Source organism: Echinops telfairi, unplaced genomic scaffold, assembly GCF_000313985.2.
Source record: "Echinops telfairi isolate 266 unplaced genomic scaffold, ASM31398v2 ScPeMD7_7469;HRSCAF=8507_0, whole genome shotgun sequence".
Classification (NCBI taxonomy): domain Eukaryota; kingdom Metazoa; phylum Chordata; class Mammalia; order Afrosoricida; family Tenrecidae; genus Echinops; species Echinops telfairi.
Genome location: NW_022111372.1, coordinates 32,379,309 through 32,400,816, shown reverse-complemented (window position 1 = coordinate 32,400,816; position 21,508 = coordinate 32,379,309). Strand labels below are relative to the sequence as shown.

General features: G+C 41.4%; 1 protein-coding gene across 3 annotated transcripts in view; it reads right to left on the bottom strand.

The window, feature by feature from the left end:
• Positions 1-567: 567 nt before the first annotated feature.
• The window catches only part of LOC101654027 (SH3 domain-binding glutamic acid-rich protein), an 85,962-nt gene continuing 65,021 nt past the window's right edge, over positions 568-21,508 (bottom strand). For 2 of the 3 annotated variants that reach the window (XM_045284610.1, XM_045284609.1), the window contains 3 exons: positions 12,377-12,406; positions 4,074-4,204; positions 568-1,010 (listed from right to left, as the gene is read on the bottom strand). In XM_045284610.1, the coding sequence (XP_045140545.1) occupies positions 4,109-4,204; positions 12,377-12,406 (126 nt within the window). In that variant the 3' untranslated portion in view covers positions 568-1,010; positions 4,074-4,108. The remainder of the gene's footprint in view (positions 1,011-4,073; positions 4,205-12,376; positions 12,407-21,508) is intronic. The other variant, XM_045284608.1, reaches the window with a different exon arrangement.

The following is a 21,508-nucleotide window of genomic DNA, read 5'->3' as shown; positions in this document are numbered from 1 at the left end:
GATGGATGCCAACAAAAGCTTGCAAGAAAACAACACATCTGGGACAAAGGCAGGTGAGTTAGGTGAGCAGACAGATGCTATCAGACTTACCTTACAAGTCATCAGGCTCAAACCGGCTCTTGGTGAACAGACACTCCTTGCGATCAAGACGGTACAATTCTAGTAACAAGCCGTGCACACAGAGCAGCTCAGATTATAAATCAATAACCAGCAGGATCACTGAAGCAGCTACGCTCTTCTGCTCCAGAGCCATGTAAAGGGCGCTGGATTGCAAGTGCCTTTGTTGTTCCCCTCGTCCTCACACGTGTGGATGACAGAGCTACATTTAGGGAAGGCTTCCAAGATAATGTGGGCAGCAATGTGTCTAATGCAGAACAGGATGTAATGAGACAATCGGTGCCACTGACAACATGGACCAAATCATCAGTACCATAGACAGCACCCCCCACCCCGACCCCGTGCAGGCAGAAAGCTCAACAGTTATGATTCACACTTGGCAACAGCCAGAAGGAGTTCAGCTGCATATAAGCAGATCTAGAAACCAAGATATAATGCTCCTTGGGAAAGTCTATTTGTTACCAATCTTTATTTAAATGATCCTTCTCTGGAAAGCACATTCCTTTTACAAGCTAATTCTGAGACCAGTAGCGTATGGCACATACAGAGGGGATACTTTTGTTATCTCACAAAGAGACGTTCCATTCGTGGAGATTATTTTTCAGAGTAGGAGTTAGAAAGCCTGCTCATGCAGAGCAAATCATAATGATGATGATTTCGAAGGCCAGAGATCCAGGCCCGTGAAGGTATATATGCGTTGTCTTCACATTTCATTTCATACTGATGAGGTTGAGTAAGTGTGACCAGGCATATCTATCTACCCATGCCTAGGAGGGCAATTCCACGGTGACTCCGAAGTCCTGGGAAAGATGGATTTGTCTTTGAGTCAAAGTATTTTGGTGAGTTTGGTTTGGGGGACGGCGGTCAAAATGTTGCTTCATATCTTCTGTTTCCTAAAAGAAAGGGCAAGAATTTAGGGTGAAGGCCGTTAAAGAGAGATGGAGATGTCCATCACTGCCTTCATTATTCAACACACAGTGCAGAGGCCTTTTCCTCCGGACACCCTGACTCAGGGGCTGCTTCCAAGTGCAAGGAGAGGAAATCACATTTTCCGCACAGGAAAACGAGGCCAGGTTTGCCCTTTTCTCTGTACCCAAACATAAGGAATTCAACCATCCCAAGCTTGTTTCTCTGTTGCATTTTCATAGAAATTAGGCTGACTTCACAGCCTCATTGGGGAGGAGGGAATTCAAATGGCCCCTGGTTATATTAAGGAGCAGTGATGATATGGAGGTAGAATTTTCACCTTCCATGGCAGAGATCTGCATCCAGTCCCCAGTCAGTGCACCTCATGTGTAACCATGACCATCTGTCCATGGAGGCTTGAGTGTTGCTAAGGCGCTAAACACATTTCAGCAGAATTTCCAAATGATAACAGGTAAGAGGAAAGGCCTACTGATCTACTTCCAGAGAATCCACCAAGGTAAACCCCGGGGGGGTCACAAGAATCAGGTGGTCATGCATGATGTCCCCATGAGTCCTGGGCCGACCAGCCAGTAGCTAACAACAATATGGCTACATAGGAAGGCTTCCAAAAAACCATGGGAAAATGCCATTACCAATTCCATTTTTCCACACTCTTTTTGAAGCTCCCTCGTATTAGAGGGGAATATCAAATGACAATCTTTTGGGGGTAGGTATTTGGATTCTCACACTACATATTATTTCTCCTGAGATTCAATCATCCACTTCTGACTCCACTTGCAGATGTGGGAGAAAAATAGATCTATTTCAGAGCCTCGTGTATTGCCCTGTCATCTCTAAAATGATCATCTCAAATAAAAATGTAAAGAACACCCATGAGTCCGTCTTTTTAAACCACATTGTTTGCAGCATGCCTGAGTGCATGACCAGGTTATGCAAGAGCAGGGTAGTGACCCTCCCTGTGAAGAGGCTTAGCATTCAGGGGTCCATCTGCTTCACTCCTTAACTAGTAGATGCTGGACCCTTACGACAACATGCCAAGCACCAGATTCCAAACTAGGTGTGATCAGAGAAATGAAACTGTTTATCATGAGCTGTTTTATGACTTTTTAGAAAATCAGCTTATAAAAGCTGCTGAGCAACAGAGATTCTCTCTTGGTAATATCATGTTACATTCAAAATATTTTTTATAATGACCACATTAAAATTTTATAATTTTGAAAGAAATTTTATCAAGCAGAAGTAATTAGAGCAAAAATATATAAGCATTGCTGCCCTGGAGAATGAACCACTGACTTCTATTTGTCTATAGTACCCAACAAAATTAATAATCACACAACATCTACACAATTATTTGCCAGATGACAAGTAATGTCAGATGTATGCATAGCACTTAATAATCCATTATCATTAGGTACTATCATTATCTTTTTTTTTCCAATCATTTTATTAGGGGCTCATACAACTCTTATCACAATCCATACATACATCAATTGTGTAAAGCGCATTTGTACATTCATTGCCCTCATCATTCTCAAAGCATTTCCTCTCCACTTAAACCCCCAGCATTAGGTCCTCATTTTTCCCCTCCCTCCCCCCTCCCCCCTCTCTCATGAGCCCTTGATAATTTATAAGTTATTATTTTGTCATATCTTGCCCTGTCTGACATCTCCCTTCACCCACTTTTCTGTTGTCCATCCCCCAGGGAGGAGGTCACATATAGTTCCTTATAATTGGTTCCGTCTTTCCAACCCATTCTCCCTTTACCCTCCCAGTATCACCACTCACACCACTGGTCCTGAAGGGAACATCTGCCCTGGATTCCCTGTGTTTCCAGTTCCTATCTGTACCAGTGTACATCCTCTGGTCTAGCCAGACTTGCAAGGTAGAATACGGATCATGATAGTAGGAACATTTAGGAACTAGAGGAAAGTTGTATTTTTCACCGTTGCTACATTGCACCCTGACTGGCTGGTCTCCTCCCCAAAACTCCTCTGCAAGGGGATCTCCAGTGGCCTACTAATGGGCTTTGGGTCTCCGCTCTGCACTCCCCCCATCATTCACTATAGTAAGATGATGATGCCTTATACCTGATCCCTTTGACACTTCGTGATCACATAGGCTGATATGTTCTTCCATGTGGGCTTTGTTGCTTCTGGGCTAGATGGCCGCTTGTTTACCTTCGAGCTTTTAAGACCCCAGACGCTATATCTTTTGATAGCTGGGCACCATCAGCTTTCTTCATCACATTTGCTTATTTACCCGCTTTGTCTTCAGCAATTGTGTCGGGAAGGTGAGCATCAAAGAATGCCAATTTAATAGAAGAAAGTATTCTTGCATTGAGGGAGGTACTACCATTATCTTACTCATACACTAACCATGGCACTAATAAAACTTTTAAGAACATAATTACTTGTCATCAATAGAAATGTAAAACTGCAAGGCAACAATACCTTATTGATCAAAGGTACCTAAAATAATTTCACCACATTCCAAGGAGTGTCCTGGTTTATATTTAATAAATGAAAATGTAATATTATACACTTATCACCAGAACTCTAGCAGCAATTTATTATTTCAGTAATCAATAGTTGGGTCTGTGATTTTTTTCTAAGTTTGTAATTTATTGTCATTGCTATGAACATCAGTTGTCACCACCTATAGATTCCCAAGTGTACAGGCCAACAGAGGAGTCTAAGCAATAGCAAATTTCCTGGACCTTTTCTGAAAGAAGGGCTATGTAGAGAAAGAGGAGGGAATAATTACCCAAAAAAACTCTTCCCTCCCTCAATGGTACATGTTTTCCTAGAAATCTTATGGACCATAGCATCTTGTGCCCAAGATCCTATGTCCAAGAAATGGCCCAGTGGGGCTCTATAGACCCTGAGGCTCTACATACCATAAAGGATGCTGACCAGTTTCGAGGCAGGTATATGTAAATTGTAATAAACTTTTCTCTTAATCCCCAGTAAAATGTAATACAATGTACTAAATAAACAAATTCTAAATAAACCCCGGAATAATGTAGCTACCTGGAAAACTTGGGAAAATAAAGCATTGATAAGATCTACGAATCTTCTTCTTCTTCTCCTGGTTCTTCTTCTTTATCAGCTTCCTCTTCCTCTGCTTCCTCTGCAGCTCCCTCCTCGGCTATTTCTTCCGTCTTATTTGAACCAAAAAATATATATATATCATTACTGAGAAATGGAGGAGTTGAAAGTTACAGTGAAAAAAGAAGTACAAAAGCTCTGACTTGAATTGAGGGTGTCCCACACCCCTCACCCAAGACACACATGCACATATACACACATAAACACACTCACCCAGATGCACACACATGCAAACACGCAGAGACAACAACCTAAATCCAGACTCCTCACAATTTGGAATGCGGAGCAGGACGTTAATCCTAGGGAGTTTCATGGTTTCTCTTAATCACACGATTGTCACTCAGACTAATAGACCATTCTCATCAAAAGACCTTGACATTTTAGAAATGGAGATGCATTCACTGCCATTGGATCGAGAAGACTTTGTTCCCATGGGCCTGTGATCTTCCTGCATTCCGCTTCATTGCATGTGGCTGCATGAGTCTGCAGAGGGACTTACTGGTATCGGACTTAGGGACTTGAGTTGCATTGGGCTGGACTTTTTTGCGATATCTATTTACTCCTTGCTATAAATCTCTTTCTTGTACATGAGTGTCACTGAATTTGTTTATCTAGTCAACCTGGCCTAACACAGAGAATCTGAGAATGTCACTTTGGATTGTTTATAGAATTCACTGATATTCTCTAAACTGATTCATCTGACCTCGGAAATAACTACATCCCTGTTAGTCTTTGAATTAAGTTTTACCCAAAAATCCAGCTCAATAACTCCAAGCTTAATAGGCAAGTCACTGAATAAGAAGTTTTATTTTGTTTCATACTACATGGCTACAGTGTCAGCCATATAAAAATAATCTGCCAACCTCTGAGTGCTACATTGATGAAAATTACCATAAAGCTCTTTACAATTAAATCATCTCTTAGTAGAAATAAAATAATCCCCGCCTCCAAAACAAATTTTTAATTGTTCTTTAAAGCTCTCAAAATACAGTTGGTAGAATCTAAACATCTCAAAAACACAGGGAAGAGAAGGCTTGGTGTCTGCATCTGGAAACAGGAGCGTCTTGGCAGGCCTCTTCCCCAGGACTCACTTCCACCCATCTCCAAGAGAAAGTAACTGGTTTTGAGGGAGGCGGGCTTGCTACTTTTTCCTTTTTCTCTTTTATTAACTAATCACTAGCACCTAACAAACAAGTTTCTGTCTAAGTAAACTTTTTATTACTAAATCCGAAACAGTAAAAGCTCTATGAGTGACTTCCAGTTGTCGACACATGAGGTTGACTGGAACCTATGTAGCAGCCCAGTGGTTCTTGGACCTGATTGGGCATCTGAATTATCTAGGGACTTCTTGAAGCCCAAAGTGTTTGACTCAGTAGGTCTGGGGTGGGCCCTGTGGCAGAAAGCTACGACTAGGCCAGAAGCTGCTGTGCAAACAGCTACGTTGTCTGTGAGCAGTCGGCAGCGGAAAGGTGGACAGGAAAGCTGAAGGCAGAGGCCTGTGCACGGCTGAGTGGTTGGGTGCACACCCCAGGGAAGGGCCTGCTTGCCAGGCTTAGAGAAAAGCATGCCTGCTTGCATTACTGAGAGGAGCAGTGAGAGCTATCCTGCACTAAAAAAAGTGAGGGATATGCTTTCCAATTTGGGCGGAACATTTCAAACTTTCCCTAGATGCTTCCTGATCCTGAGCCTGTTGCTGCCTTAAGAAACCACTGAACTGCAAGTAATGAGGTATGATCATTGCAAAGAATGACTGAGCCTCGCAGAGAAGTCGAGCATCCTTTGGGAAACAGCTGGTGTCAGAAACAGTGAAAAAGTTGTCCGACCTTCCACCTCATAGCAACCAGCTTTGTGCTGATCCTGATTCTTACTCTTGGGCATTAGGCGGTTCCCTGTACCACAGGACGTCAATCAAAGCTGAACCTACTGCCCCAGGGGCCTCGCCATCAGAACCACTACTCTAGTATAGTCTCTCCTCCCAAATCACACCAATATCTCCCCTTAGCATTTGGTTATAGTTATTCCCACCCTTTTAGATGCAAGTTATAATCTTACAGTAATGACACATTTTAAATAAACATCAAGGAAGTCAAGGAAATATGAAAATGAAAAAAAAGCATTTTAGTTCTTTATGAAAACTTAGTGGAATACTCTGGAAAGACTCACTGTATGTAACTCAAAATTCAGTCATAAATTAGGTTATGTACCTACATTGTTTTGCAAGGGGCATTAAATTTCTACTCTAGTTTAAGAAATCATAGCTGGGATTTCTAAACAAGCAAATGAGTATGTTCATAATAGAAAGATAATCGGTAACTTTAATCATTAAATCCTTTTTTAAGGAAAGGTCCCCGTCCTGCCTCAAAAATTGGCAACAAATACACATTTATATAAAATACACACATACAGATACACACAATGTATTTCAAGTTAAAATATTTAAAACAGTATTTCCCAAAATGGGTTATCCAGCCCCCTGGATGTCACTAGAATGATCCAGTTATTGTTGTTGTTGTGCCGTTAGATGCCATCGAGTAGGCTATGACCCATGGAAACCTATGCAAAACCGAAGCAAAACCCGCCATGCACCATCCTCACCACTGTTCCTATCCCTGAGCCCACTGTTGTAGCCACAGTATGAATCCGTCTCCTTGAGAACCTTCCTCTCCTTCACTGCTTTCTCAAACACAATGTCCTCCTCCAGGGACCGGTCTCCCTTGACAACATGTCTACATGACGTAAGACGAAGTCGCACCATCCTTGCCTCTATGGAGCACAGTAGCCTTATTTATCCGAGATAGATCAGTTTGTCCTTTCAGCAGTCCTTGGCACTTTCAATATTCTTCTCCAGCACCACCATTCAAATGTATTGATTCTTCTTCAATCTTCTTTATTCAATGGCCAGCTTTCACATGCATATGAGGCCGTTGAAAAGGCCCTGATTTGGGTCAGGCCTACCCTAGTCATCAAAGGAACACCCTTGCTTTTCAATTAGCTCAAGAGATCCTGGGCAGCAGATTTACCCAGTGCTACACATCTTTTGATCTCTTAATTCCTGCTTCCATGAGCTTTCATTATGGGTCCAAGCAAGACAAAAATTTTGACAACTTCAACTTTTTTTCCATTTGTCATGATGTTACCCATTGGTCCAGTTCTGAAGATTTGTGTCTTCTTTACATTGAGTCGTAGTCCATACCGAAGGCTGCAATCTTGGCTCTTCATCAGCAAGTGCTTCAAGTTCTCCTCACTTTCAGCAAGTCAGATTACGTCATCTGCATGTGGCCGGTGGTTAATAATCCTTCCTTCTGGTGCCACGTTCTTTTTCAGATAAGCCAGTTTCTCTGATTATTTGCTCCATTTACAGACTGAATAAGTATGGTGAGAGTATACAACCCTGTCTGTATACTTTTCCCTGTTTTAAACCATGCAGTATTCTTTTGTTCTGTTGACACAATTTCCTCTTGATCCATGTACAAATTTCTCATGAGCATAATGGAATTCCCACTCTTCTCAAGGTTATCCAAAGTTTGTTATGATCCACATGGTTGAAAGCCTTTACGTAGTCGGTAAAATCACCAGTAAGCATCTTTCTGGTATTCTGTGCTTTCAGCCGATATCCATTTGACATCAACAATGATATGTCTTGTTCCATATCCTCTTCTAAGTCCACCCTGATCCTCTGGCAGCTCCCTGTCATTGTACTGCTGAAACTTTTATTGGATGATCTTCAGCAAAATTTTACTGGCCTGTGATATCATCCTATAGTTTGAGTATTCTGTTGCATCGCCATTCTTTGGAATGAGTACAAATATGGATCTCTTCCATTCAGTTGACCAACTAACTGTCTTCCAAATTTCCTGTCATAGATGAGTGAGTGCTTCCAGTGATTCATCAGCCTATTGAAACATTTCAATTGGTATCCCATCAATTCCTGGAATCTTGTTCTTGGCCAATGCCTTTCATGCAACGTAAACTTCTTTCTTCGGCACCATTGGTTCTGCTTATATGCTACCTCCTGAAATGTTGGACTGTTGACTAGGGTTTTTTGGATTTTTTGGTATAGTAACTGTATTGTCTTTCCATCTTCTCTTAATGCTTCCTTCATCGTTCAACATTCTGCCCATAGAATCTTTCAGTATTGCAACTTGAAGCTTGAATTTTTTCTTCAGTTCTTTGGTTTAAGATGTGCTGAGTGTATTCTTCCCTTTGGGTTTCTAATTCTAGGTCTTTTCAAATTTCTTTATAATATTTGACTTTGTCTTTTTTAACCTTCCTTTGAAATTTTCTATTCAGCTCTTTGACTTCATCCTTTCTTCCACTTGCTTTAGTTACTGTAAAATTAAGAGCAAATTTCAGAGTCTCTTCTAAAATCTACTTTGGTCTTTTCTTTCTTTTTTTTCTTTTTAATGATCTCTTGCTCTCTTCATGAATAATGAATGTTCTTGATGTTCTCCCACAGCTCATCAGGTCTTCTGTCATTGGAGTTCAATTAGTCAAATCTGTTCTTGAAATTCAGGTGGGATAGACTCAAGATCCTATTTTGGTTCTTGTGGACTTGTTTAATTTTCTTCAGGTTTATCGTCAACTTCTATATGAAAAATTGATAGTCTGCTCCACAGTCAGCCCCTTGCCTGGTTTTAGCTGCTGATATGGAGCTTCTCCATCATCTCTTCCTACAAATGTAGTGAACTTGGTGAGTTAGTTAATTGTGCCAGCCTGGCCGATAATCACATGCGGTGCTGGTTGAAAGGTGGAGGGACAAATGGGTGGTGAAGCCTCGCCTTTCTAGTTCTCGGGTCTCTTGTTTTGTGATGGTTGCATCGGGTGCAGCTGCCTTAGCAGTTCCCTGCTTCAGCTTGCAAGATGGATTTCCTACAAGACATCCCCAAGGAGAAGCCGCATGGATCTATCCCGATACAGCCCTGGGTGCTGGAGCAGCCGTGTGGAGACCCCTGCCAGTGCTGAGATGCTTACACGTTCACTGACTCAGCTTTCCTCCTGCAGTCGGCATTATTGCCTCTGTTTTGTGAGGTGAAGGACTTTGTGGACTGGTGTTGAGTATGGGTTAATGTTGGACTTGTGGGCTTGGGCAGCATTGGGTTGGGATGTTTTCGTGATGCACATTTTCTTTGCATAAAACTCTCTCTTATACGTGAGTTGCTGTGGATTTGTTTCTCCAAAGTACCCAGACTAATACACTTGGTTTGGGGTATTCCATCAGGAGAAGTCTAGTGTATAGTCACCATTTGTGTTGTGGAAAGAAATATTGGCTATGAACAAATCATTGGTCTTGCAAAATTCTGTCATGTTATCTCCAGCTGCATTTCTATCACCAATTCATATTATCCAACTACTGCTTTTGTGGTTGGTGCATAGTTTGAATAATAGTTGTATTGATTAGATTTCCATGAAGGCAGATAGATATAATCCTATACAGATGGCATTGTACTTCATGATTGATTTTGCAATGTCCTTTTGACAGTGAATACCACACCCTTTCTGTTGGTTGTGTTATTCCCAGCATAGTAAATCATATGATTTTCTGATTCAAAATGGCCAATACCAGCCCATCAGCTCCATTATGCCTACGATTTCGATCTTTATGTGCTCCATTCCATTTTTCAATTTACCTAGATTCATACTTTGCATATTCCAAGTTCCAATCATTAGCAGCTTTTTGCAACTGTTTCTCCTCACCTTGAGTTATCCCTCTCTGCAAATGAAGACCTCAAAGGTGCCGCTCCCACAGACCTTACCCAACTCATGTCAACATGATCGCCTCCGCTGTGAGAAATCAGCTCCTCTTCAGTCACACTTTGAGTTTTCTGAGCCATTCTCCAACACTATACAACAATGTTCAGCTTCCAATTATTAGCCCTTTGTATTTCTGACAATGTTTCTAAGCTAGGCATAAGGTTTTCAGTGGCTACTTCCTCCAAAGTGGGGAGCCGAGTTCTTCTTCACTGTCTGCTCTTAGTCTGGAAGCTCCTCTGTTCACTTTGGGTGACCCTGCTGGCATTTGAAATACCAGTGACATGGCTTCCAACATCATAGCAGCACACAAGTCATCACAGTACAACTAACTGACAGACTTGTGGTGGAATGATCCAGGGGGGATGCAAAGCAGGTACCCACACTTTATCCTGGATTATTGCCTACAGTACAAGAGGTTTTATTTGCCAGAGGGTCCTAAGTAATGTTCTTTCTGAAAGGGATCAGTATGCCAAGTAAGTTTGGGAACCCGTGGGACATAAAAAGACGTTTCCCCAGCTTTGTCTCCCCCAAAGACATGCCAAACATTAGAAGCTGTTTGCCAGCACATGGTAGGAGGTCAGATGCTTAGAGATATTCTCTCTAAAGGTATCTGGTCCCACCACAGGTGGAGCCCACTCCCTGCTGTTAAGGACAATGGATTACTTCTCCTTGAAAGCTTTCAGCCATTAGTCTGGCCCACTGTAGGTGGGGTTCATACCCTACTGATAATAGTTTCTATGGAGAGCCAGAGAACAGGTGAAACCTCAGTGACATCCAAAATTAGGCTGCCTCCCTGTATCTAGGATCTGCCCATCTTGTCACATATGTACCCCCAGTCCCTCCCCTTCCTATTACATGTATACCCCTAGATCATCCCCCTCTCATCACTGTATTACCTATAGCACAACCCCTTCCTGTGACATATGTCCTTATCCATAATTAGGAAGCTTGCACACTCCCAAAAGAGCTAGGAGCTTTGGTTAGTAATAAATCATTCTCGCTCGCTCCTACAACTCCCACCTTCCACATTGTCATGTAGACCCCTGAGTGGGGCTGAGGTGAGCATGCTACTATGAAATATGTCTGACTCTTTTATTTCTATCTCTCTTATTATCTATGACTTTACTTATTATCGCTGTACAATTGTGCCTACAGGACCTGTGATGATTTGTTAGGGGCTAGCTACCCTGACAGGAATTTATCATTTAAAGTCTCTATTCTATGATGTACTACTTTAATTTTCGACTACTGTAACTGAGAATGATGGATATTCTTTAACCATAAAAAACAAGCATATATAAATATTTAGTCATCCAACAGGTGGTTTAAGTCATGTTACAGAGAATAAATCATGTTACTTTAAATTTACCCTCAATATTTTTAATACTGTTTTCTAATTTTTCTTTTAATATTTTTATCTTTCCATTTAAAGCTTCTATCCTCAATATTTCTAATTCTTAGATAAATGCTTACTCTGTACAAGTTTTTTATCTTTGTGAGACTTTATTTTCTTACATATTAATTCTCTCACTTTTATACATAAGATTTATTTTCTTAAATCCTTCATCCTGTTAAATTTCTTCTTTATCATTTTAATTTTCATTTTCAAACTTTTCCTTCATTTTCTCATCCTTAGGTGTTTTCTCTCAAGGCCAAAAGAGGTACAGCAAGGAGAGAAACCAGCCACACAAGGGGCTGGAAATTCTTGTGTTAACTTTATACTGTCTCTCTTCCTCTTCAGTCCTGGCTTCTCGAAACAGAGGTTCAAAACAGAGGTTCTCACCAGCGCTTTCTCAGGCAACCTGAGGGCATATCAGGTCTAACCCTTGATGGTAGTGCTCATTCCGTAAGGGAGGCAGATTTCTACATGATTCTGTAACACCTCAGTTGATTCCAAGACACCCAGCAGATGAGAATCGATATTCCAATATAATCTCACATTGAAGAGGCAGCTTAAAACTTCTTCTCAAATCAAAAATGTTCTCTCGGGAGAGGTGTCACTGCAAATCTAACAGCCAAGTCGTTTCCTAATGCCCCATCTTCTAGACGCTTGATAATAGGCTGCAAGCGTAAGTCTCATGGCATCCAAGATTCACACCACTAAGCTCTGTATGATAATGCTAGATGCTCTTACATCAGGGGCAGAAAGAACCAGGGAGAACAAATCTCCCCTTAATGACCTGGCCTGGCTGGGCTTTAATGAGAAGCCATTAAAGACACCTTCCCCACTGGAGTTTCAAAAAAGGGCTCATAGCCAAGCCCTTGTTCTCTATCTGCTTCCCTGTGATAAATCTATCTCCAGATTATTTTATTTCCCTTCTCAGCAAACTAAAGGAGAAATTTGTGTTTTAGGGTTCTGTTGGCTTCGCTAGTTCATGAATAACAAGGAGAACATGCCAAAAGCTGTAAGTCTCAGGCCTAAGAGATGCTTTAATTAAGCTGATTATATACAACCATTAAATATGTGATTGTACCTCTTTTGATGCTGTCTCTCCAGCTTCTTCCTTAAGGCCATAAATAGAAATTAAAGGAAAAACATAAATCCAACTGAGTTTTAAGCTAAAAAATTAAGCAAGCTATAATAAAATAAAAGTCAATAAAAGGGAAAGATACATTAATTTATCCTTAATTGTATGGCTACATAGCAAAGATATAATTGATGATTCCCTACTTATTACATATATTATATTTCAAGCCCATGAAATATTATAGAATTAAAGGCATTTTGTCATTGCTCATACTCCTGAGAAAATTAACTAATTAGCAATATTGCTTATTAATACATACAAGTGGGTACCAAAAAAAACAGAATTTTTTTTCAGAGCTATGTATTTAATTTTTTTACAAAACAACTTCATCACATTCAAAGTAGTCTCCATTACACTTAATACATTTGTCAGATCTGCAATCCCATTCTTGGAAACTTTTTTCAAACTCATCTGTTTGGATGGCTGACAGCACCTCCCTCATCCCTCTTCATTTGTGGAAACAAAAAGAAGTCATATGGAACGAGGTCAGATGAGTCAGGTGCATGGGGCAAGAAAAGCATACTGTTTTTTGCCAAAAACTGTTGCACTGAGATGGCTGTGTGAGCAGGCATTGTTGTGGTGGCAAAACCAGTCCCCTGTCTGCCATAAATCAGGCCTTTTTCAGCGCACACTGTTGCACAATCTTTTCAGAGCCTCTAAATAGAAAGCTTGATTAACAGTCTGACCTGGTGGAATGAACTCCAAATGCACTATCCCCCTCACATCAAAAACACAAGTGAGCATCGTCTTGATCTTTGGTTTCACTTGACAAGCTTTGGGGGGTCAAGGTGATGATGGTGTCTTCCACTGGCTTGATTGATGTTTGCTTTTGGGGTCATTAGAATAGCATCATGTCTCCTCACCAGTAATGACCCTGGGGAAAAGTCTGGATTGCTTCAAACACACAAAGCTGTTCTTTCAAAGCTGTTCTTCCAACAGCATGTTTCCACTAGAAACTCTTTTTCCTGGTCAGTCAGAAGCTGAAGCACAAATTTCACAGCAACCTTTCTCATTCCTAAATCTTCCGTTACAATTCGCTGGCTTGAGCGCCAAGATAGTCCAGGAAACGTCCCCATCGCTTCAAGTCTGTCGTGGTCAGTCTTCGAGCACAAGTGCATGAATTTTGTCTACATTTTTTCCTGTTCAGGAAGTTGACCCTGACATCCAGAAGAAGGTTTCTCGTCAATTGACATTTCACCTTTTTAAAAACTAGAAAACTTCTCATACACTTGGGTTTTTCCCATACCACTGTCCTTGTAAGCTATATTCAACATCACAACAGTTTCTGTGGCATTTGTGCTGAGCAGAAAACAAAATTTCACAGCTGCACATTGTTCTCTTAAATTGGCCATCACAAAAAATGAGTTTGAGTAAAACTGCTTTTATGAAAAAATTCACTGTGAGGCGATACAGAGAGCGTTGAGGGAGGGTTGGTTCGAAAGGGGGAACCGATTACAAGGATCTATATGTGACCTCCTCCCTGGGAGACGGACAACAGAAAAGTGGATGAAGGGAGACGTCGGACAGGGCAAGATATGACAAAATACCCATTTATAAACTATCAAGGGCTCATGCGGGAGGGGGGAGCGGGGAGGGAGGGGAAAAATGAGGACCTAACGTCGGGGGTTTAAATGGAGAGAAAATGTTTTGAGAAACGATGTACAAATGCGCTTTACACAATTGATGTGTGTATGGATTGGGATAACAGTTGTATGAGCCCCTAATAAAATGTTAAAAAAAATTTATCAAGGGTTCATAAGAGAGGGGGTAACAGGGAGGGAGGGGAGAAAATGAGGACCTGATGCCAGGGGCTTAAGTGGAGAGCAAATGTTTTGAGAATGGTGAGGGCAATGAATGTACAAATGTGCTTTACACAATTGATGTATGTATGGATTGTGATAAGAGTTGTATGAGTCCTTAATAAGACAATTTTTAAAAAGTCATTGTGACCAGAGAGAACCTTTCCAGCTGACACCGCTGGGTGCACTCTCTCAGAGTGAGTTGTTCAATGCTCACCTAGTGAGGAAAATGTGTATTATGAAAGCTTTGCCCAGTGGAGCTTTTTGGTTTTTGTTTTTTTGGGAGGGTACCTTCTTGTATACTTCTGTCTCTACAAATCACACTATAGATCTACAAAGCTATGCCAAGTAAAATTCAGACCACATATTGATTACTAAAAGTAAAAATGTACTTTCTGTCAGATCAAGATGATAACACTGCTGAACCATGTGATAAACATAATTTCTACTTCAAGAAACTTGCAAGGGAAGAGCAGATGGGGTCACCAGGGCCTCCCATGAGTCTCTATTATTTAAGCCACCAAAATTTCTATTCTCCTTACATCCAGATAAGAGAACCAGGCTAAATCTCCTAGAAATGTTGTTATTGTGAAGTGTCATGGAGTCTGCACTGGTTCATGTAACCCCATGTCCTATAGAGCAGACTGTCCCAGAGGGTTCTCTAGGCTGTAATCTCTACAGAAGCAGATTACATCTTTCTCCCCCAAGTGGGTTTGAACTAACAACCTCTCAGCAGCTGAGCACTTAATCACTGCCACCTCTCTAGGAATGGATGTTCTTTTGAATCTACCATTGGCCAACTCATGATAATCCTGTGTGTCTCATAAGGCACATTTGCTCCATAGAATTTTTAAGGGCTGATTTTCCAAAAGTAGATCTCCAGAGCTGTCTTCTGAGACATACCTTGTGGACTCAAACCTTTTGATTACCACCACCCAGAAACTTCTCTTTCAAATCTAAGAAGGGAAGAAGTTCTTAACACCCTTTCCCAGAATGGCCCTGCAATAAAACTTTCTGGCCTGGCTGACCAGAGTGATAAAATTGCTTTGATTAAGTAGGGAGATGCTGTTATAAAGAGCAACTCCTAAAATTCTCTACCACCTTACAGTTCAGGCAGTGACTTAGAGTCTTGCCTAGCTGAAGGCAATCTTGCAATCATATAGAGCCCCTTGGCCAATCCTGTCCTTGGACAAAGGAGGGGCACTGAGGCCATAGAGTTGTCATTGGCCAAGATCACCAGACAGGCAACAGAATTAGGACTTCTTATTTCAGAAATTCTTATCTTTCCATGCTACATTTCAAGTCTGGTAACAAAGGAAAAGATTCTTTTTTAATCATAGGAAGATAGTTATAGAGCAGTGGTTCTCAACTGTGGGTCGTGACCCCTTTGGGGCAACGCTTTCACAGGGGTTACCCAATTCATAACAGTAGCAAAATTACAGTTATGAAGTAGCAACAAAAATAATGTATGGTTGGGGGGGGGGTCCCCACCACATGAGGCACTGTATGAAAGGGTCGCGGCATGAGGAGGGTTGAGAACCAGGGCGATAGAGGACCCACCACACCTCCCCTCCCTGACTCCGTCTCGTGTTCTTGGCCAGCTTTGGGACAATACCCCTAGGTTTCCCAAAAGGCACCCTCAGGTGATCATCACCCTCTCCTCCTGCACTTCTCCAATCTCTTCCACCACTGTAGCCAGAAATATTGTTCTAGAAAAAATAAGCCTTACCACATTACCCTCCTGCTCCCTCTTCTCAGAAAAAATCCATTTATTGCAGATGCTGCTCCTGCCTCATCCCCCTCTGGGGATGAGGCAGGCTGTATTAATTAAACAAGTAATTTAAACCTCCATCCCTAATACAAAATGACCAGCATTTGACAGAGCCATGAAAATCAGATACACAGTTGCCTGGATTAACTTTTATGGTCGGTAAACTCTTATATTGACAAAAGTTCTTCTCTAAGGATAATAATAATGTACAGTGAACCCTCGCCACTTCGCGCTTCGACTTCCGCGGCTTCACTCTATCGTGGTTTTTGCGTAACAGCGCATGCTCTGTCGTTACTGCCACTGATTGGCTCATACTGTACACGCTTGATGCCATAAATAATATAATAAATAATAAATGATAATTGTAACGTCCAAAATGTTTTACTGTATTTTCCCTTTTTCGTTTAATAAATTGGGTAATACGAGTGTAATGGTGACTAAAGGGTGTTTTTTCATGTCCTCTATGCTCTACGAAAATATTTGATTTACAAATAAGGAATCCTACTTCGCGGAATTTCATTTATCACGGTAGGGTCTAGAACTGATTAACCACGATAAACGAGGGTTCACTGTAGTCAATTAAGTCAAAATCTAAAAAGAAATATCTCAATCTAAGGTATCAACCAATAACTTAATGAAGCACACACTTTAAAATAATGTGACTCTGTTATTCCAAGAATACTACTAGGAGAGAAAGCTTTGAAAGTGGGGCAGTTTAGAACCGCTGTTCTTGCTCAGAACTTGACCAGGGAAAGCAGGCTACTGAAATGACCAGAACAAAAGACAGGTGTCAACAGTGATCAGCCTCTAGCAGGGCAAAGGTAGGGGAAGGTGGCTGATCGGGACAGGAAGCCAGAGGGCATTGGCATCTGGCCTCAGGAACAGCTGAATCCGGGGACCTGCTGGGTCCAGCTCTTCCAGGGTGCATGAAGACATTTTCCTCTTTAAAAGCAGTTTTGGGGGGAAGCAGAGAAGGTATGAAATCAAGACTATAAATCTGTAGTCAATTAAACCAGCGTCCCAAAAGACTTTTGGATAAAAGCATTGAGTTTTCAAAGAACACAACTTAAAATAAGTTTGCCTTGATAAAAAGCCTACAAAACAAGTTGCAACTTTTCAAGGTTATTATAACATTCGCGTGACTGTAATCCCTTTCTCAGAGAATGCTGGAAACTGAAGTGACCTTCTGCATCCCTCCTTCATTCCTGTGGGAACCATTCACCAAATGTCCCCTCTTCTCCTTGGCCTCTCACCCTTCCCTGTGTATATTTAGTGGTGTCTGAGAGTCCAGTCAAAACATTCCTACCCACAGTTTAATGGTCCTTTCTTCGCTCCACTTCCTTGCCACAACCTGTTGTCAAGTGGGTCTGCATCTTAAGTAAGAACAAAGGCTTGGGAAGATGGTCCAGAGCCAGGGTCATTAAAGTAGCTAGTGGTTGCAATTTCTGTTTGTTTAGAAACCAACATAATATACTTAAGTAAATAACCCTCCCCATTCAAATGGAATAATCTGAGGGTTTCTAAGTGTATTGACTGAGCACGGGCAATAAATGAGATGGGAAGTGCCTGTCTATGACTCCATCACCTCGCTCTAAGGTTCTCACACTTATTTGGCCTACATCCCCCTCCCCAGAAAAGCAAAGAAAATGACTCTGCACCCACCCCCCATCCCCCTAACAATTAAAAGTTATTGTACTATCACCCATAATCCAGGACAAACTGTAGGGATCTACTTTTGTTGCAGCCCCTTGGATCGTTCCAGCACCCACCAGGGGGCAGTATTGTCTATTTTGGGAAACTGATCTAGCGGATTTATCACACACTCTACTTGGCATAGTGGTTACACATTGGGCTGCAATCATAAAGGTCCACAGTTCGAAACCTCCATCTGTTCCTTGGAAGAAAATCAGGGCTTTCGACTCCTGTGAACAGTTACAGACTTGGAAACTCACAGAGGCAGTTTCACCCTGTCCTGTGGGGTCCCTATGAGTCAGCATCCGCACGATGGCTGTGAGTTTGGGTTTGGGTTGGTTACCTCTCACAGCTGCTGGACTGACTTCTAATGTATATGCTATACATACATATACACTATATATTATCACTTCTAAAATATATGCTATACAAAGCAATATAATATATAATATGAAAGTTTCATATATTTAATGGAAGTATACCAATGTCAATTTCCTAACTTGGCTGCTCTTGTTTAGCTATATATAACCATTGGTAGAAGCTGGAGGAAGGGTATATTGTATTTTTTTTACTCTTTTTTGTAACTTCCTGTGCATCTGTAATTGCTTCATTCCTTGTCATTAATTACATAGCTGGATACTGGGATATTAATTCATGTTTTCTCTCTACCACAAATCCAAAACTCAGACTCTTATAGCACTGGACCACAAGTGAAACAGGCCAGTGAGGCAGAAGACATGGTGCTAGGCACAGGCTCTTGGACTCTATCTGGTAGGTAGACAGTGGTGGTGGTCGATGTGAGGTCAAAGCTGCTCCTGATGCTCAGGTGGCCAAGACACTGGGTGGTGCTGGGTGTGCTATCCTCCCTCTTTGTTCCCTTCCTCTGGATCAGGTTCTACCACCGCCCTCTCAGCCACCACTGCTGCCAATGCTTAACAGCAGTGGCAACAGACAGTTGAAAATGGGCTCCCATGAGTTTTAATATGGTATCCATTGCTTATAGAACATATGCATTAAATAACACATACCTGTATACTCTTTGGCTTCCAAAATCCTGGGCTGAGCTATACTAGAACTAGGTGGGTCTTGTTAAAAATAGAACTGAGCTTAGGGCTTGGAGCTGGGAAGTCAGTAGTGGGGAGGAAGTAGGTTTCCAGGCCCTGCTTGCACTCAGAAGTGGAGGTGGGATTTGCAGAGCACTTAGATTCTCTGCTCTAGCAGAAAGCTAGTCACTGGGAGAGGCATAACCATGTCCAGGGACCAGTGCTCAGGCACAACAGGGAGTAGAAAGAGCAATGTCACACTGAAGTCACGACTGGCTAGGCATTACTGCAAAACTTAGGGTTTCCAAAACAGTTCACTGAGATAGAACATGGTTTAGAGACGCCAAGCAAGGTGACCTTCCTTAAGCACATGTCTTTGGAACCAAGTCCGTCTCCATCATGAAATGCTGGCCAAAGTACTATTATTTGGCATAGAAGAAGCCCTGGTGGTGTGATGGGTTACGTGTTGGGCTTTTAACCACAAGGTAAGCTGTTCAAAACCACCAGCCACTCTGCAGGCGAAACGACCAGGCTTTCCACGCCCATCAAGAGTTGGTCTTGGCCTATAACCCCCTCCCAGGGGGATGGACAACAGACAAGGGGGTGAGGGGAGACATCGGACAGTGCAAGATATGAAAAAATAATAATAATTTATAAATTATCAAGGGTTCATGAGGGAGGGAGTAGAAGAGGAAACAATGAGGAGCTGATACCAAGGGCTCAGGTAGAAAGAAAATGCTTTGAAAACAATGATGACAACATATGTAGAAATGTGCTTGACACAATGGATGGATGGATTGTGATAAGAGTTGTACGAGACCCCAGTAAAATGATTTATTTTTTAAAAAAAAAAAAGAGTTGGTCTTGGCAACCCAGAGAAGCTTCTACCCTGTGCAATCAGGTCACTATGAAATGGAATCAAATCAATGACAGTGAGTGATAATGAGCGAAAAAGAAGAATTCCATGAAATCTCAAGATGGGTTTCAACAGAGCTCAATTTTTTAATCTATTAAAGTCTTGACTTTGTCTGAGTTACAGTCGCTAGAATTACCTACTAGGCTGCATCTAAAAAGGAAAACTGAAACCAGTTGACTGTCTCGTGGTGATCTGACGTGAGTCAAGAGTACAGCAGTGCTCCAAAGGCTGTCATGGACAAGTTTTTCAGAAGTAAAGCACCAGGCCTTTCTTCTGCAGTGGATTTGAATCACCATCTTTTCCATTAGTAGATGAGCATTTAACTGTGGGCACTGCCCAAGACTTAGAGTCCAGTGCTTTGAACGACGATGTTAAAAGAGTAAAGCCTAGTGATCTAATTTATCTTTCTGTTTATTACAAATAAGTCTGTCTAAGCCAAGGGAGTGCTGTGGGGAAATGTGATTATGAGTTATAGGCTGAACTGGTTTCTCTCACTAAAGCCCTTAAAACTAACCCAAAGACCATAAAATCAGGTCAGAAGGATTTCTAAGCACAGAATGCAAGTAGTCTCGATATCAAATAGCTCTTGTTACTTCTTAAATTTTAAATGGTAACCTATTTTTACATACTCGTACATTCAACCACCAAACTAACCATGCTCTTGCATCATATTTAATCTGTTTACTGATGAATCATGGGATTTATTTCTTATGTAATTTAATTAAAGTAAGTCACTCTCAAATGGGAAAAGTCAGAATCTGCCTCGAGGTAGAACGATATATTATGAGAGACTTAAAAATGAATTTGCTAATGCAATTTTAGTAATATAATTATCTAAAATAAAGATTTCTCATCCTTCGAGTCATATTTTCCATCTAGTCCTGGTAAAAATAATGAAAATGAGCTTTTAAATTCAGGATTCATGGGATCATAATTAATTCATTTTAGAAGGACTTGCAATTTTTAAAAACAATAACAAAGAAAGTCCCCAAGGTGGACTACTCATTGCTTCACTGGATGGCTCCGGAATCTTGAGCAGGGAGAATGGACATGGAACCAAACAGACACACACACACACACACACACACACACACACACACAGACAATACAGGACTGCAGCACAAAATAGACATAGACAGAGATGGTACAAACTGCAGCCCTGATGGACCACAGTGCTTTATTTTTATCTACTAAATACTGGCAGTGTTCCCAGATAAGTTCGCTATTCCCACGCTTGAATCTCTAATAGCCTTGACAGAGTTCTGTGTCTAAACCCATACTGCTCCTGTTTACTGCTCCCAGGGAACACTATATGCAGCTGTTCCCCAAATTCCTTACTGTTTGCAGTAGGGAAGCAGTTTATGAGAACCAGCTAGGACAAACGTTTGCACACTGTTCTAGACAGATACATGACATTAGACACGGCCCTCCTTACATGGCTCCTTGACATATTTTAGTAGTTGGTACGATTCCCATTTTTGCATGGTGTAAAATGATGATGATGATGAATTCTATTGTCTAGGATATTGTTGAGATTATTTTGTGTCAATTTTCATGAGGGATAGTTGTCTATAATTTTATTACTTAATGTTGTCTTTGTCAGTTTTTGGTATTAGGGTTATACAAACTTCATAGAATGAGTTTGGTTCAGCCCCTGCCATACTATCTGATAAATTACCTTGATAAACAAGCAGCCATCTAGCTGAGAAGCAACAAAGCCCACATGGAAGAAGCACACCAGCCTGTGTGATTGCAAGGTGTCGATCAGGCATCAAAGAACAAAAAATCATATCATTGTGAATGAGAGGGAATGTGGAGTGGGGACCCAAACCCCATCCAGTAGGCAACTGGACATCT